Genomic DNA, 18,494 nt, shown 5'->3' with positions numbered 1-18,494 from the left:
AACATGTTCAAGTAGAAACCCAAAATACAAGTATGAACCTGAAAATGAGCGTGATATGTCCCCTTTAAAGCTGCTTGCAAGTTACATGTAGTCAAGGAACTTAGTTTGGGGTCCTTTTTTTGACACACAGGGAGCCTCTCTACTCAAATGAAGGTGATGGCTGTATAGAGCTGTAATGCTGTAAACATTAAGTTGGCCACTAGATGGTGGATAAGCCTAGGAAATGCACTGCTGATCTACAGTATACCATACATATACATGTACATGAAGGCTCTCAGTCATTCAGTTCATGACATATTTGTCACTAATAAGCCAAAGGCAACTGGACTTTTGCTCCCCACAAAAAAGCTTGGACAAAAACAAAACCAGGTTTTAGTTTGAGTTTATATAAAAGGGAGACACATCCTGAGTTAATAAAAGGGATGATAATGCCTTGTATCAGCATTTATTTATTTACATTTGATTTGTTTCAGTATTTTTGTTTTAAAATGGTTACATAAATATATTGTATTAATAGTTTGATTCACTATTGCATTCAAAGCAGTAAAGGGTATTTCTGTTTAATATAATAATCAATGCTACTGATTTGTGTTTCGGAAGCCCACAGCATGCTGGTATTTGTCGTCCGTCAAGCATGTCATGCATCTTTGTGTGTGAGCATCCGGTCAGTGTATTTCATTTATTTGTTACAGAACAATTCTTCCCTCAGTTCTTCCTGCACCTAGCTGCAAAGAGCAGTAATGATAGTGGAAGCAGAAGGTAGAGTGAAAAGTGTTTTTGTAGTCAAGAAAATAGTGTGAAAACAACAAAATTGATCCAAAAATAGGCAGTATTTCTGCAAAACCCAAGTTATGTTTGTTTGAGAGTCACAATCATTTACTCTTTTTAGTGAGTATTTCCAGCTTGGACCATCTGTATCAAGCAGCAGGAGGGTGCCAATGCATGAAGTAGTGAGAATGAATATAAAGTAGAATAACTGAAAAGTTGTAAAGCTTGCTGGTACATACACACACAGACACTTATGTTGTCATTTCTGCTTGATAATCTGTTGCAAATGAGATTAATGTGTAACTAGCATTTGGAAAATATCATAAAAGACACTCTCGTTTAATTATTTTCCAAATAAGGTATCAGACTTTGAAGCTTTTGGAGTCTATAATCACATTTACAGGTTGTCTTTGCCCCCTCCATGAACTTCTGTAGGTCCAGTATGTTTCCCAAAACAAAACACAAACTGTATATGCTGTATATTTACATGTGCCCAGCACCAGATCTAATCTGTTCTGGTGAACACAGGCCCCCAAAGGGCTGGTATACAACACACAGCTAGGTGACTCACTGGACAGAGGGATGGACAGAGGGGGAAAAACATTATAGCGCCAAAATGACACACAGTATGGACAAACACTTTTGATCAGGGGTTGCTTCTCGTATTTTGGAATAGGCTCCATAGTTTCAGTTAAGTTTCTAAGACACATTTAAAAGTGTGTTTTTAGTTTGTGTCAAAAAAGTTGACTGATTTGCACTGAGCCCTGACCTCAATCCTATCCAACACCTAAGGGCTGAACGACTGAGCCAGACCAACATCAATGGCCGACCTTACTAATACTGTGGCTGAATGGGAGCAAATCCCTGCAGCCACGTTCCTGCCATGGTGGCAATTCTAACAGCATATTACCACCACGGTTTTGGAATGAGATGTTCAGCTTTTGGCTATATAGTGTAGACAGAATGGAGTTGAGAGAGCAAGACATTTCTCTCCACGGGTGGGTGGGATGAAAGTAGAAAATGGAAGGGGGAGATACTTTTTTTTAGATGGAAGACGTGCCGAGAGAGAAAGCAAATGAGAAAGTGAGAATCCTGACAGAGAGAAGAGAGCGAGGAAAGAAAGCTCGGAAGTGAGAACGCGAGAGCAAAAGAAGAGAGAAAAAGCAGTGATGTTTGACAGTGTGGGAGGAGAGAGAGTCAGATGAGGGGGTTAGTCAGCGCGTGACTGCACAGAGTCCAGGCTCAGTACATTATCTGTTATGGCACATATGCAACACTGTGCACACTCTAAAATACAGCAACATCAATCCCCCAATGGTACATCAAAAGCTTCAAAACCCGCTACACCAAAGGCAAAACACTGTCCTTCAAAAGATAAGACAAAGCATGTAACAGATTTTCCTATTGCTGCTTCTATTTTTACTGCCCGTACTCACACAGAACACGTCTACACCCTGTGTCAGAGCCAGGCCGTGAAATTAGCTGACCTTACTGCTCAAACCTGCCTCCTAAAAATTACAATCATACATACACTTCTCTTCCTGTATTTTCACTTTTGTATTAAATAATTTCGGCTCACTGGTTTATTTTTCGGTTAAATATTTTTAGATTTTAAAAGCCACCAATGTGCAATGATATGACTATCAGAACAGAAGAAACAAAGCAGGTGCTCTGGTTGATTTAAGACACTGATGCCAGTTTAGTTTAATTTCTCGCAGCATTTTACTTCTTCTTCATCTTCAAAATGAGCTACAAGCCTGATTCTGATCCTCTTTGTTCGAGGTTTCAGTGTCAATTTACTCTAATATGTTAAATCAGACGGCGGTTCATTAATCACTGACATGCTCCTGGAACAAGAATGACTTTTGCTGATTTATTTCTGGCCGCCCTGACTGCAGGCTTTTAAACTCATGCAGCTCAGATGCCAGTGATTTTCAGGAGCAAGCTTCAATACAACAGCTGCAAAAACCCAGGAGCAGCGACACAACTGGCTCCAGGCTGAGCTGGAGGAACATACATATACAGGACACAAATTAAGATATGGAGATGTTGAATTATAGATGTACGATTGTCCCTAAGACAAAGTAATAAGTAAATAATAATTGTGCTTTTGTGCTCAGAGTAAATGAATGTTGCTCTGGGTTTGATTTAAAGGTGCCCTGTGGAGGTTTTTTGTAAACAAACAACAATTGTATTTAGATTTAGTGTGTGTGACAAATATGTAGAATACACTTCATTTCCTAGATGAAACATTTGCAAAGCTAAGTTTTTACTTTTGTTACGTAACTTGGGTTACATCACGTAAACGAAGTACATTACTTAACTTGTTAACTATAAAGCAGTTTTTCTGAGAAGGCAGTATGGTAGTTTCAGGGTTCTGTATAATCGGGACGATGTTAAACCTTACCAAACATAGACTGTGAGTGTCAGGAGAGCTTTAGTGCCTCATGATGCTCCAAATGATGTTTTAGTATCTTATCCATCACCAGCCTCGAATATTACTAATTTGTTAAACACAGAATCAGAGCAGAAGAGATTATCCTGCGAGCTAAACTTTCCAGTTTCGCGTCCAATCTCATCCACTCAGCGTTACAAAGTATCAAAGTTTAACTTTCTAAAGCTCCTATATTCAACGTTTGTCCATTTCTGACTTTGGTGCTTCCTAGTGGTACTATCAAGAAAGACACTGTGGCATAAAGAAATACATGGGAGATTAAATCCTTATTATCGTAAGAAACACAAACTACAAAGTACAACGGTTTCTAAGTGTGGTTTAAAAAAGATCTCTGTCGGGTCAGTTAAAAGTAAGGGGGCACAGTTAAAAGTAACTTACTGTCTGGCCTGCCAGAGAGCAGCATGTTCTCTCTGCCAGTGTGTGCTCAGGCCTGAGACATGATGTATCCAGAGGATTCCAGTCCTTGTTGGCTGCAAGAAGAAGCAAGCAGCATTTCAGAAGAGATTCTCTTCTTAATAGAAACATCCACCCCCTGTTATACACTATTGATATGATAAACTCCATAGTGTCCCAATGTGCACGCAGTTATGTGATATATATGGATTAATTTAACATTATCTTTGCTAGACTATTTGCAAATTGTGATGAAGGTAATGTCCACTGCCACAGTTCTTACCCCAGTCCTCCATTTTATTTACTTTACACATTTAAAAATAATTATGGGTAACTTGGTGAAGAATTTGGAGATGCTTTCCTTTACATGTTCACGAAGGTCACCTGAACGCACCATTAGTTCTAGTCTCTTTAAGGTCATGCTGTGTTCATTTCATATAGGAGTTACGGTGATTGGTAAAAGTCTTTGTGTTATGAAAATGTATTTTTCTGAAAGCAAGTTTAACCGTCGAATCACAAACTCCCATATGACATGAAAACGCCATTGCACGAGGTTCTTGGACGAACTTGCAAGGTTTCTGTTGCAACCCAACTTGCTGACTTTAATAATCAGCTCCCCTGGTTGATGGTGAGGTAACTCGTGGAAACAGCTGGTGAATGACAACCTGCAGACTGTTGGCCGTCCTCAGCTCCTGGCCTCAAACTGTAGAAGATACAGTTACCTACTACGGTGTTTGCAGGTTAAATGACGATTGAAGTACTCACCAGTATGCTCAGCTCTCCTCTCTATTCCCCTCTCTCTCTCTCTCTCCTTCCTCTCTCTCTCTTTTAGTAAAACAAAAGCAGGGGGAACTTCACAGGTTTTTCTGGTACGGGGCCTTGTGACTTCGTCATTTCACATTTACATAGTCCTACGAATACACAAGACATTGATTGATTGATTGATTGATTGATTGATTAGGCATTGAAAGAAGTCTCCCAACATTTAAAATGTCTGAATAGGCCTAAATGCAATTTGTTCACCTCCCTCAATGCGGTCCATTTAAATAGCATAAAACAACATGGAACGTTTTCCCTGCACAGGCCCAATAATGAAATAAAAGGACTGTCTGACGCTGTCGTATTTATTTTTTCACTATTCTGGGATTTGTTTGATGAGTCCAGTCTCAAGTTAACCAAAGCAGTCAAAGTCACAGTCAACATCCTTGAGCCCACAGCTCTGGCAGTGGAAGTGTGTCGAGTATCTGCATCCTGGATTTAACGCCGCTACATCACAGCCCTGTGCATTCAGCTGTGACGTCCTGCTGTGTAAACACACACCTTGTTTGATGCAGACCGTGCGTCATAGTAGGAATAAGTTGTCGTTGTCAATGTTAAAAATATCGAAAGCAATAAGAAACACAGACACTTAGACACTCTGGGAACACACAGTCTGTTCTGAGTAAAACACTTTAAGCCTCCTACTCTCTGCTGCCCACAAGAGTCAAAACAACACAGTGTAGCTATCGGTCATTATCCCAGGAGACTTTGAACCAGCAGCATCTCACAGAGTTATTGTTACATCTTATCTTGAGATGCACTTGTTCACTGAAGAAGAATTCAAATGTTTCGAAGCTGAACATGAATCATTGACCAACAACACTCCCATTGTCTGATGATTACCTTCTTTCTCTACCTTTTCAGATGTGCAGTCATGAGGTTAGGCTGAATTTAATAAACTGTATCATGACTTTTTATTTAAGAGACATCTGCATAAAAGACCAACGAAGAGTTCATAAATTCAGACCGTATGAGGGAAGCTGTTTTGAATGTAAGAACCTCCGCTATAACCTTTTCCATTAAATAATAGCCCCAGTAGATAATAAATCACCTCGCACTTTCCGAGACTGTTTTCAGTGCTGCTTCCTTTATGAATGATCAGTCTTCAGCGGGTCTGACTTTGCACATGACTTATTGGGATACACAGGAGAAAGGAGCAACGTAAAATACATACCTTAATCTAAGCACCTCAGAAGAAAGAGGTGAACTTCTTTCCCAAACCGGTGATAGCTGGAGGAAAGTGTGGAAGAAAAAGAGGTTCAATAGATGAGTGAGAACTGAGGGACTTAGTAAAACACCTCAACAATACAAAATGTTTTGTTTGCATCACTAATGATGATTTTTGCTTTAAATGTTCAGTACATACAGAAGTGTAGGCTGAAGACATGACATTTCTTTTCGTTTGGTTGATCTGCAAAGCATCTTTGGTCTCTGCAGTCGTTCTGTATCTTTTTGTAGTCCTTTTGTGTCTCGTATGTGCTTTTTGTCTCTAGTCAATTTGTGTTTCTATGTGGTGTATTTTTGTCTCTGTAGTCATTTGTGTCTCTTTGTAGTTGATTTTTGTCTCTCTGCAGTAGTTTTGTGCCTCTTTGAAGTCCTCTTTTGTCTCTTTGTAATCCTTTTGTCTCTCGTCATTCTTTTTTTGTCTCTTTGTAGATGTTTTGCACCTCTCTGTAGTTATTTTGCATCTCTTTGCAGTTATATTTTTGCTTTGCTTGTTTCTGCAGTCATTGCGTGTCCATCCCCTGTGCCTGTACCCTGTAGGCCGGTTCAGTAATCCATCCAACGGTTATCATTTAGGTAAAATAACCAAGTAAATGATCTAGTTTGAAAACAGCCTTCCTCCAACAATTATTAGACTATAACCATAGTGATACCTTTTCAACATAACTGATTTCTTTCATTATATGATGGCCAAATCACTTGTTTAAAATGTGCTGTTTTTAGGTGATTTGTTTGTTGTACCTTCTCCCAGCTTGCCGGCCTGCTCAGCGGCAGATCCAGGGAGGATCTTGGACAACATGCCTTCTCCATCAATGCCTGGCTGACCTGCTGCTGCACTGCCAATACCTCCTGGCCTAGGAGCTGCTTTGGAGCCTGGACAGAAAAAACAGAGAGATGACGTGAGAATGACAGGATAGAGGAGAGAAATATAGACGTATCCAGAGGAAAGGAGATGTCACTATCGATGCTGGTTTAATATTAGGTGGAATCTGACAGCGAGCATATTTCTTTCTTTCTATGATGACATCTGTGGTGATCAAATCATTTTGTGGTCCCATGCGGGATGTTAGATCCATCCATTTGCACTGTACAAAAAAACTAACTCCTTCCTGCATTAGCATTGCATTTTGGTATTGGATATAAAAGTGTTATCCAGGATTTTCTAGGACATACTCAACAAATTGCGTGAATTATTAAAACCAAATTAACTAACTGACCAACTCTGACTTGGCACACTGTAGTGAAACCCTTCCTGTGTGTTTTCCACTGCGGGATTATCTGCAGATTAATCTCCGATGAGATGAGACAGCACACAGTGGTTACATAATACAGACACAGTGGGCAGCAGCTGGCAAGATGTGGGACTGGTGGGAGTCTCTGTGTGTGATCATTCTGACTGTACCTATGCCTGTGAGTGGGGGCTGGGCAGCTTTTGTGGCAATGACGGGCGCAGCCTTTGCTCCAATTGCTGTTACTGGAGGCGTGTCGATTTTGGCCTGCAGAGACAGGGAGAGAGAGAGTGAGAGAGAGGATGAGAAGATAAAACAGCAGGAGTGACCGTGGAGCAAAAGCACATCATTTAGTAACACAAGCATCTCAGTACTGTACCTGTTACACAGTAAAACTGTTGGTAATTGCAAACAGTGGGGGAGAAATACTTAATCACATTATAAATACAGAGAGAAAAGAGAGAAAAAGGAAAGTGGTGGAGAGACTGACGTCTCACTGAATGACAAGTTTCAACATCATCAACACAGCCAGCTGTCAGTTATCCAGCTTTGCTTAGAGGTCCATTCAGAATTTACAATTGAAGAAAAACTAGTTGATAATGTTTGCTTTGTTTCTTGTCCAGGCAAAGAATATTTTAGAATACGAATATAATAACTTTTTGGGAAACATTTCTTATCAGGGGAGAAATGTGTCATCATTGTAATTGGGGCTGGCTGATATGGAGAAAATTGATTTTGCGGATTTTGCAAATAAGTTCTTTAGTCTATCGGTCTGTAGCCAGACGGAAGCAACTGGAACTCGGTGCACTAGGGGTGGTTAGGATCAGCCAGGCTTGAGTGGGCCTTCTTCAAAGTCCACCTTTTTTTTTAGATTGAAAGAACCATAGTGGCAGAAAGTTACACAAGGACTTGATTATTGATCCACGGAGGAAGAGTGTGCAGCACACATCATTGTACACAGGTGAGACTGAGGTGGACGGGGTGAAAACCTTTAAATTCCTCCACCTGGTCTCACAACGCACAACAGAACATTAAGAAATCCCAGCAGCGACTGTACTTCCTAATAAAGCTGAGAAAATTTGGCATGTCATCCAGAATGTTCAGCAGCTTCTACAGATGTACAGTTGAGAGTGTCCTCACCAGCGCCATCACAGTCTGGTATGGAAACGGCACTGTTCAGGACAGGAAGGCACTCCAGCGTGTGATAAAAACTGCACAGTACATCGCAGGAGCAGCCTTCCCCTCACTTCACGACACCACCAGGGTCACCAGGAGAGCCCACAACATCATCAGGGACAGTACACCCCGCCAGCACAGACTCTTCACTCTCCCGCCATCAGGCAGGCGCTACAGGAGCCTGAAGTCCAGGACCACGAGACTGACAACAGTTTCTACCCACAGGCCTTCAGGCTTGTGAACATTAAATTGCGCTAACCTGAATGAATAAATACAGGGTAAGTGATTGGTGTTTGTCTTTACGTCTAGTAAGCATCTACAAATGTTGCCACGGTAGATGATCTACATTTTCCTGAATCATTGCCCCTCCTCATGTCTTTGAGGACTGTTTTGTACATTTTGATATCAGCTGAGTCACTGTGATCAGTTTGAAAGCTTTTGCTGGGTTTCTTTCCATCGCTGCCCTCAACATTTAATAGGACTAAGCTACAGTGGCTGCTGCTGCACCAACAGAGAATTGTTTTAGGAAAGATGCAGAGCAGACCTCTGCTGATATCCATCACTAGAACAGATCCTACTATCTGCACACAGGAAATATGGCCCTGCTTTGATCTCGACCATTTTTATGTTCTTACTTTGTGTCCTCTGTTTTCTGTAAAGCTCTTTGTGTCACTCCTGAAACAATCCATAAATACACTTGACTTGACACTGGACGAATGCCAAACAATCACATACATTTCTGTTTTTGTTTCCCCACAGACTTCAGTTCAGTTGCAGAAAAGCAGGGGTGGTGCATTATGATTCACTGTGCAGCATTTCATTATTTACAGACACTTAATCAATGCTTTTAATTTCACAATGGACCTAAAATAAGAGTGTAAGTATATGAGTTTGCGGACTGAATAATAACCAAATGATAAATGCTATTTACTTTGTATGGCTTCCTGTTAGCAGGAAACCAGTGGATTGCCTACTCCGGGTAGGGAAGTGAACCCTTACCCCAAGTGAAGGAGTTCAAGTACCTCAGGGTATTGTTCGCGAGTGAGGGGACGATGGAGCGAGAGATTGACCGGAGAATCGGAGCAGCGGGGCATGCACAAAGGTGCATTCGCTTTACCGCACCTTTGTGACGAAAAGATCTACCGGTCGATCTTTGTTCCTACCCTCACCTATGGTCACGAAGGTTGTTGGGTCATGACCGAAAGAACGAGATCTCCCGTAGAGATAGGGTGAGAAGCTCAGCCATCCGTGAGAGACTCGGCGTAGAGCCGCTGCTCCTTTGCGTTGAAAGGAGCCAGTTGAGGTGGTTCAGGCATCTAGTAAGGATGTCACCTGGGTGCCTCCCTAGGGAGGTGTTCCAAGACCCAGGACTCGGTGGAGAGATTATATCTCCTCACTGGCCTGGGAATGCCTCGGGATCCCCCAGTCAGAGCTGGAGGATGTGACCCAGAGAAGGGAAGATTGGGGTTCCTTACTGCTGCCCCCACGACCCGACCCCGGATAAGCGGTAGACGATGGATGGATGGATGGATGGATGGATGGCTTCCTGTCAGAGCTATTCCACAGCAGCAGCATTCAGAAAAATTTCCCAGAGAAATTCTTCCATAATTCAATATCAGACCATTTCAATTATTTCACTTTGCTTTACCGCTGATAGCACAACAATGCAGCAAAATGGAAATCATGAACGCCTTTCAGCAATAAGAACCCGTTGTGAATCATTTTGGGAAATAGTGACAGTGGCTTTGTGAACCTCATTGGCAATACATTAATGTATTTGCTTGAGACTGAATGAATTCAGGAAGAGAATCATTAAACTATCTGAATCTTCATGTTAAACGTCATAATCATATTTTTAGACTCCAATAGCAAATAGATTTGCATGGATTTATGATTATGGAGTAAATGCAGGGTGTAATAGATTTTGCAGGGGGACATTTTGAGTGCCAATTTCTTGAGCGTCTAGCAGACAGTGAATCAGCTGCCTCTGTGTTAATCACAGTGTTAGATAAAGCCTGCCAACAGAGACACAGCAGAATTTAAACAAATAATCTGAACTGGGCAGAGATGGACCAGCTCTTTTCTCTGGGAGCATGTAGGGACAGACAGGGGGACGAAGGGAAAGCAAGGGGCTGAGAGTGAAGACTGGCTTAAAACCGTGAAAGGACGAGATGGTGCAAAAAAAATAAGAAAGAAAGATGCAAGAAGAGCTGGCTAGCAATTGGGTGATAGAAAATGTTAAATTAATAAATGCAGGATGGATAGAGCGATATAACAATTTCATGATAAAAACAGTTTGTTAGATCAAGATGACAAAATATTGAAAGACAGATTTGTGAGTGTGTGTAGGTGTGTGTGTGTGTGTGTGAGATAGAGATAAATATAACTATAATCTGTGGTATATTACTTAATAGAAGCACTACTATTACTATTACTATTAGTCAAATAATTCACAAAAAAAATAAAAATGACTGTAAATCTCATTTGAATGCATTTTAAGATATGCAACTGAACAGCATTTGAACAGTGCTGAAAGTGTTTAATTTTTTTTGGTCAAACAGAAAAAATAAATATATCCTTCATATCATTATCATACCATCTCTTTATCTTATAAATAGAAACAAACACTGTAAGTGTTGTTAACATTCTCATTTTCAATTTCTTTATACCACTCGTCTTCCCTCTCTGTACTCACCATGTTGACTGGCGTGGTTCCTGTGGGTCCTGTCTGCCTGGCCTGGCCCATGGGTCCACCTGCTGGTCCCATATGCCCTGGCTTGGTCTGGCCCTGCCCCATGCCCATGCCCATGCCCATACCCATGCCTTGTCCCTGGGCTGGGGGCTGTTGCTGGGGGCCCATGGTTGCTGCAGCACCGGGCTGCCCGGGCCTGGCCGCTGATGTCTGGGCTTGCTGTTGGAGCTGGGTCCTCTGTTGAGCTCCGTCTGTCTGGGAACCTGGACCACCCTGGCGCCCTGATCCCGTAGGCCCACCAGCAGGGCCCTGAGCCCGGGCCGAGTTGCTGCCAGACCTGGAGGAGCCTGGATGGAGGAAGGGATGGTGGATTTTTTTTTTTTTTTTAATGAAAAGTTTCTGCTCATTGTTCCAAAATTGTCTCATCCTACCACATGAACTAGAAAAATTAAAAGAAAAGACAAAACATCTGCAGTCACCTTTTACAGCGGATACTCTAAAACAGAAAGATAGAATATCACCAGTATTCTGAGCCCTGCAGGCCTTAACATGGTGTAATTGATAGCCTAAAGTGAACATGTGCACCAAAAGGATTCAGTCGATACATCTGTGATCTTTGCGTCATCTGTTCTTTTTCTTATTTGGGCAGCAATCCGATCATTTCTGCCTCTGAGAAAGTTTTGCTTTGAAAAACTAAAACTCCAATCTGCTGATTAAGGAACAGTATTGTTTTTAACAGTAATATTTTCGTATGATTATAATGGCATTTCAGTTTTTATTACATTGTATACATGAGCAATTGACAGGTGAGATGAAAGAGAGAATGACATGCAACAATAGTTGTGAACAAAGATCAAACCAGCGGTTTAATGAGTACATTGCTAAGAACACAGCCACAGTGCTGCCCTGGGAGAAAACATTTCCTTTGAAAAGTTATGCTTGATACAGTTAATTAAAATCTGTTGATCCCTTAGGGGACATATGATTGTAAAAGAGCATCAAACTCAGTCTGAGCAACAATGGGTATTAAATATTTCTTCATCAGAGCTAAATTCAAAGGGATCTTAGCCAAGGATCACAGTTTATTACTTCCCAAGTAATCATTTGAGGGCCTACCATAGTTTAGGAAACTTAGTTCAGGTATGTGGGATACATTTATTCAATATGGTTCATGGTCATATTTATCCAGGGTGATTTGACAATGCATGCAATAGTTAGTAAGATTTAGCTCACTGAGTAACATTCTTTTTTAAATGTACATTTTTACTTTGGGGTGGCTCTTGCAAGGTTTTATGTCTTACTAACTACATTGACATTTATGGATGTAAAATGTGGAGTACCTCAGGGCTCTGTTATTGTCCCTTTTCCTTTCTCTCTTTATACAGTATTTCACCCCTTGTCCAATATATATACAGTCGTGGAATTAATTTCCATTACTCCACGCTCTCAGCTCTGTGTGAGCTATAAAGAGGTTAACAGGCTGCAGGGCCTTTTCCTATTGGCCCCCTTCTTTTGGATAAACCCTGATGCTTATATCAGACAGTCTGACACTGTTGAGGCCTTTGAATGCTAAATTAAATCCTATTGCCTTACATTTTAGTTAGCTGCTTATTCTTTGATTACTTCAAGCCTTGTAACTGTTACCATCATCTCTCGGGATCCCACCTCTACTGCTTTTCTTTTGTTTGTATGCTGTACAGATTGTAAAGCCCCTTGGGACAAATTCAATAATTTCTGATATTGTGCTGTGTAAATAAAATTGACTTGACTTAAATATGAAATAGATATATGCCTGTTACTTATTAATTTATCAAGTCAGAAATATATCATTTGTTTTAAATGGAGACATTTTGGCACCTCTGCTCATTCTGGACAGGTGCCAGACCGCCTACACTGGCCAGAATCTGAATGAGGTCTAATATTGTTCTAGTCATACAGTTTAATGAGCAAATTCGTTTTTAATGATTTTCTTTTTTTACTTCTTCTTTAAGATATTCTCAAATTCTTAACGTATCTCATCTTGTAGTCAATAATATGTATAATATTATACCTTTATTTCTAAATAGTTAAAGACATGCAAAGTCAGTAAAAAAATGTCAATCCATTAGTGAGCCGAATAATCAAACAAAAACAATTAGCTTGATAGCATCTTTTTCTATTCGGTCAATTACAATGACATAGAAATTTTTTTTTGTTTGATTTTATTACCTGGTTGACCCTGCATGTCCACTGCCTGCTGGGACTTGCTGCGAGAGGAACGGTGAGGTTCCCCCTGTCTGGAGGAGCGCTGTCCGTGGTGGTGGCCAGACGGATCTCGGGAGTAGTCCGCAGATTGGTACCCTCCGGACCTTGACTCTCCACGCCTTCCTGTAGATGAGGATCGTGGTGAAGGGTCTTGGCGCATTGACGGGTCTTTGGGGTGTGCCTTAGATGACCTTGAGGACCTCGGCTCATCTGAATGACGTGATGCGGATGAGTGTCGGCTAGAGCTACCATGTTGACGGTGGTCACGGGAAGTAGAGTGTCGCCCTCCATGGCCATACTCATCCTGGGGCCACAGGTCCTCCTCAGGAGGCTCATCATAATCATGGTAGGTGTGTTTCACACCGTGCCGGCTCCTCCCAGTTGAGTGGCTGCTGCCGTAGTGTCGAGAACTGGCGCGTGGCTTCTCAAACCAGTCAGTTTCTTCTTGTCCCAGATGGTAGGCTTTGGAAACCGAGAGCAGATCACAGTCAATCTCCATGTCGTTTGGAGACAGCGGCATGCAGGCTGAGAAATGGAAGGAGGCAGGAAGAAGAAGACCAACCGCATGCAAAAGAAAAGAATAGGAGGGAGAAGACACAGAAAGAAAGGCAGAAAAAAAAAAAAAAGTTTTACATCCATGCAGTATACAGTACACTTCACATCACCTTCACAGATTACAAGAATATAACAAGATAAAATAAAAACTGCAAAACTGTTCCTCAAATCCTTCAGCTTTGAATTTAAAGCCAATGACAGGGAAAATTACTTATATACTTTTAACAACTGCCTTTTTAAATTCTTGATGGTGTGAATATGGGCTAATTGCTGCAGTGAGACAATAATGTTGGCCCTCTTTGAAAGAAAAGGGTTAAATATAGACTTGATTGTAAGGGACTGTTTTGCATTGTAGACAAATAATTTATGAATCAAAACACATGTAAACAAAACATCAATGCCGATGACATAATTAAAAATAAAACCCTGTAAAGAAAAAACAATGCATCTGTGTCGTGCAAAGAAGACCTTTCAAGTGAATCAGAGTGTACCGAATGAAGAAAACGACCACGTCGAAGAACCATGCGAGTATTGGACAGACAGACGACTGGACGAACAGGCGGAAGGACGGACAGGCAGGCAGACAGACAGACAGCAGTCCACTGATAAGAGAGCTCCAAGTGACTCTCAGGAAGAAGAAAATATCAGCATGCAACAGCTATCTCTGTCTCTCTTTTTTTCTTTCTCTTTCTCTTTGCTAAAGCCTAGCCTCTGGGTGGGTGGGGGACGTTTAGATAAACGGTGGGGGCAGTAGTAGGTAGTGAGACTGTGTGGGCATTGAGCTCCCACAATTACCTTCGCTGTCTGACACAGCGCAATGATAATCGTCTATAATGTACGTATCATCCGATTTGTAGACATGCGTCCGAGGAAGGTCCCGTATGTGGTCTTGTACGTCTGGCAGCGAGTGGCTGGAACCATACTGGCCATAATAGTAATGATATCTACTGCTGCGACTGTCGTACGGGTCGGGACCTAAGCTTGATGATCGCCCAGAACCCATGAACCTCCCAAGGGGACTGAGTGGGCTCTCCTCTTCAGAGTACTGCCGGGTTGGGCGGCGCCCCCGGCTGTAGCCAGATTGGTAGGAGCGGTCGTCCCTCTCATAGGATCGGCTGCGATACCCGGAGTAGTCTCTGGCTGAGATCTTGTCCATGCCGTAGCCGGTGGAACGGGAGCGGCCGGTGGAGGTGTAGTAAATCCGATCGTCCTCCTCCACCGTTGAACCATAGTATCGACTACCATGAGTGGTGCCACTGCCACTGCTGCCCTCTTGAGCGTTCCTCTTGAAACCGTAATCCTCGATCAGCTGGCGCCCTCGAATGTGAGAGGAGGGGTAAGCCTCACCTGTCGCTGAGGAATAGGAGGCCAGGTCTGCCTCCACATCCCGAGCCTCTTCAATTGGGGAAAACTTGGAGATTTTTTGCTCCATACTCCCCAGTTTCCTGTGCTTGCTGCGCTTGGAGCACATGACAGCAGGAGCCAGAAGGCTTCTGGAGGACGACGAAGGTTTCTGTACCCCGGAGCGGATGCCATGTTTGTAGTCGTAGTCATAGTAATAGGAGGATCCCCCACCCATGCTAGCGCTCACGCTGCTGCTGCTGCCCCCTAGAGGTCCGTGCCTGTAGCTGCTCTTACCCCTGCCGTGGTGGTCGTACAGCTCTTCCTGCATCGCTGCTTCCTCTTCAGGTGTCCTGCCGTACGAGGAGCTGCCACTTCCCCCACGCGTCGTACTGCCAATGGTGCTGCTGTGGCCGTGGATGTCGCCCGGGTAGCGCCCACTGCCACCATGATGCATCATGTCCCCTGTCGTCGTGCCCAGCCCATCTTTTGCCGTCAGCTCGCTCACGTCGTCAATCATCATGTAGTTCCTTGGGATGTTCTGCTCTAAGCCAGGAGCCCCGTACATCCCATCTGCATTGCTGTACGTGGAGGGACTGTCTACAGAGTGCCCATAGGCATTGGAAACTGTAGAAGTGTACTGTCCGTAAGAGCTGGCTGTGGTGGTGGTGTAGCCATAAGTATTAGCATTGGTTGTGGTGTACTGGCCATATGAATTAGCTGAAGTTGAAGTATATGGGCCATAAGTGCTGGGTGGCATGGAAGAGTATCCACCATAGCTGCTGGACACTGGTGCTGAGCCATAAGGCCCATAGGTGCTGGCCATGGTTGTTGATCCAGTGTACTGACCATAAGAGGGGGCTGCACCGGAATAGGTAGCTTCCTGGGCTGTGGTGGTGACCACGACTGTGGGGTTGCTGATCGTTTCGTAGTTGGTGGGCATCTTGTGCTCCAGATCGGCCAGCGAAGTCTGCCTTGGTCTTCCCGGGTGGACTGTCAGGATATCAACTTGGGGCTGCCCAGGGTATGGGGTGGTTTGGCTGGGGTAGGAGGACACAGCACTAGGATAGGGTGAGCTGTGGGTGGGGTATGGGGGCTGACCGGGTGGTGCAGGCCCGAAACCTGTATGCCCTGGCTGGGGTTGAGGCTGCGGTGCAGCTGGTAACCCAATGTCTGTCTGGGGATATGGGGGCTGAGTTGGGGGATAGGTATGGGAAGGGTAGGAGGGTTGAGACTGGTAAGATGGTCCTGGAGGAGGGACATGACTCTGGAGGGGTGTGGGCTGTGGCAGTGCCTGGGACTGAGACACTGTTGGATAGGGAGGCTGGTTGAATGTCGATGACTGGTACGGCACACTTGATTGCTGAATTGGTGCTGCCGGTTGGCTCTGGGGGTACTGACAGGATAGGAAGGATGAGGTGGGTGGGTACTGGGCTGCTGTGTTCAGGTCACTTGTGAACTGACTCAGAGGGGCAGTGCTAGGCCTGGCTGACAGAAGCCCATTGGTCTCATGTGATGCAGCTGCAGCTGCAAAACGTAGGTTATTCAACTCACTGTCAGACATATAGTCCCTACTGTCCCCCATACATCTCAGGTAGGCAATATCCCTCCTCTCCCTCTCCTTGACCAGTGTTTCTTTCCTTTGGTGGATCCCCAGCTCGAGGTATCTCAGTTTAGCGTCAATTTCTTTCTCTTCCTCCTCCAGTTCAGCTTGCTGCTTTCTCAGCTTGGTCGACTCTTGCTCCACGGCTTTCAGCTCGTGGGTGAGGTCTTTGAGGAGGCTGGCTTTGGCAGCCAGGCCAGACCTGGAGGCGGGCTTGAGGCTGGGCACGGAGGGCAGGTAGACCTGTTGGAGGGCAGGTGCCATCATGGGCAGGTGAGCTGATGTTGTAGTCTCGTCCGGAGGAGGGCTGGGCAGGGTTCGCTTGACCTTACGGAGCAGTGAGCTCTGCTGTAGGGCTGCCAGCTGGAGAGAGAGAGAGAGAGGGAGGGAGGGAGGAGAGGAGGGAGGGATAGGAGAGCAGGATAATATGGGGAGACAAAGAAACATGGAAAAAAAGGGATCGGAGAGGTAAAACAGAGGAACAGGGGAATGTGGAGAACAATCAATGGGATAGGATGGTTAGTTAAAAGGAGATGGGACATTTGTAGAAACCAAATGTGAATGTGAAATGGACAGCAACATGGGAGGTTAAGAGACAAAGCAGGCATGAACAAGGAAGGAAACAGGATTAAGTAAAGGGAAGGATGAAGAGAGAAAATGTGGAGGAGAAGAATGGGGAGGACATAGAAGGGAAGAGAGGGAAAATAGGAAAGTAAAGTAAAGAGGAGGGGTGAGGAGGAACGGAGGGAGAAGGAAAGGTAAAAGAGAAAATAAAAGGGGAAAATGAGAAAGGGGCGGAAGGGAGAGATGTGGTAGGAGATCCATAGAGATGGATCACAGTGGAAGCAGAAAGTTGAAAGAGATCGGATGACAGACGATGTGCACAGCAGATAAATAGAACAGGAAGAAGAGAGAGGAAAACTCAAAAAGAGAAAAAAATCAAGGAACAGAATAAACAAGGGGTGGACGCAACGACAGGGATATACAAGGGAGACAAAGGAGACAAATATAGACACAGAGACAAGGACAACAGGAAACAAGAGTGGAGTTTATATTAGAGGACATACAAAAACATTAAAATTAGTGCAAAGTTTGTTGCTGTATTCCGCTAGTAAATTGACTACAACTAAAACCTAAATCATTTTAAACGTTTTTTGCTGGGTTGTTGCTTTCATGTAAAACACAACTAGCTGCCCCATATGTAAGTTTTGAGTAAAATATTGTTTTCTAATTAGAAAGATGCGAAGAAATAACCAAACCCATTATCTTTTTAAGGCTCTGTTTATAGCGATAGTCTGAAAAGGTTGGTCTTGGTCCACTTCAAACTGAAGTGTGACTTTGAGGCATTTGTATGAGCATTTGCTTAGCTAAACACATTTTGGAAATGAATCACCTTGCAATTGTCAAGATATTAACTCTCCTTTAATTTATGGATTAGGACCATGGAAGCATGAATTTATGGCCAATATATGGTCAATTCTGTTGAGTTGGTATGTACCTAAACCCATAAGGGATATTACCAACACCTTGTGGAATCCATGTTTTGTTGAATTTATGCTGTTCTGAAGACAAAATTGGGTTCTACAATTTTTCAAATGATCAATGGCTTCTGATTGCCTCATGCTTCAAACGTAAACTTTAAATCTTAAAACCAAGCCGACTGCACCATGTGTTTCACTTTAAACCCCAAGAAAAAGTGTGTGTTTGATTATTATTTTAGCTGTATATTTTGACTGCACAATATGGAACTAAAAAATTCTGAATATAGTTCAATCCAGCCAATTACATGTATCTTGTTCAGATGATGTATCAATATCATGAATGACATGAACGTCAGAATGAATGTTGGTTCATCTTTATTTGTTAATATATTTAAATACTGTATCTTCCCTTTCCTATCACACATGTTAACTGCATTTTGAATTTGTAAATAGGTCCCACAATGTGTGGTGTGTTGTTTATGATGTCAATCTGTGTGGGGGTGGCAACATAAAA

General features: G+C 43.1%; 1 protein-coding gene across 1 annotated transcript in view; it reads right to left on the bottom strand.

The window, feature by feature from the left end:
* The window catches only part of bsna (bassoon presynaptic cytomatrix protein a), a 119,093-nt gene that overhangs the window by 5,386 nt on the left and 95,213 nt on the right, over positions 1–18,494 (bottom strand). The window contains exons 9-16 of the mRNA XM_029435940.1: positions 14,351–16,862; positions 12,965–13,462; positions 10,760–11,103; positions 7,062–7,155; positions 6,401–6,532; positions 5,610–5,665; positions 4,382–4,527; positions 3,602–3,693 (exon numbers count right to left, since the gene is read on the bottom strand). Of these exons, the coding sequence (XP_029291800.1) occupies positions 5,625–5,665; positions 6,401–6,532; positions 7,062–7,155; positions 10,760–11,103; positions 12,965–13,462; positions 14,351–16,862 (3,621 nt within the window). The 3' untranslated portion in view covers positions 3,602–3,693; positions 4,382–4,527; positions 5,610–5,624. The remainder of the gene's footprint in view (positions 1–3,601; positions 3,694–4,381; positions 4,528–5,609; positions 5,666–6,400; positions 6,533–7,061; positions 7,156–10,759; positions 11,104–12,964; positions 13,463–14,350; positions 16,863–18,494) is intronic.

Source organism: Cottoperca gobio, chromosome 7 (assembly GCF_900634415.1).
Source record: "Cottoperca gobio chromosome 7, fCotGob3.1, whole genome shotgun sequence".
Classification (NCBI taxonomy): Eukaryota; Metazoa; Chordata; class Actinopteri; order Perciformes; family Bovichtidae; genus Cottoperca; species Cottoperca gobio.
The sequence above is the reverse complement of the archived record's forward strand: the minus strand, read 5'-3'. Positions and strand labels throughout refer to the sequence as shown.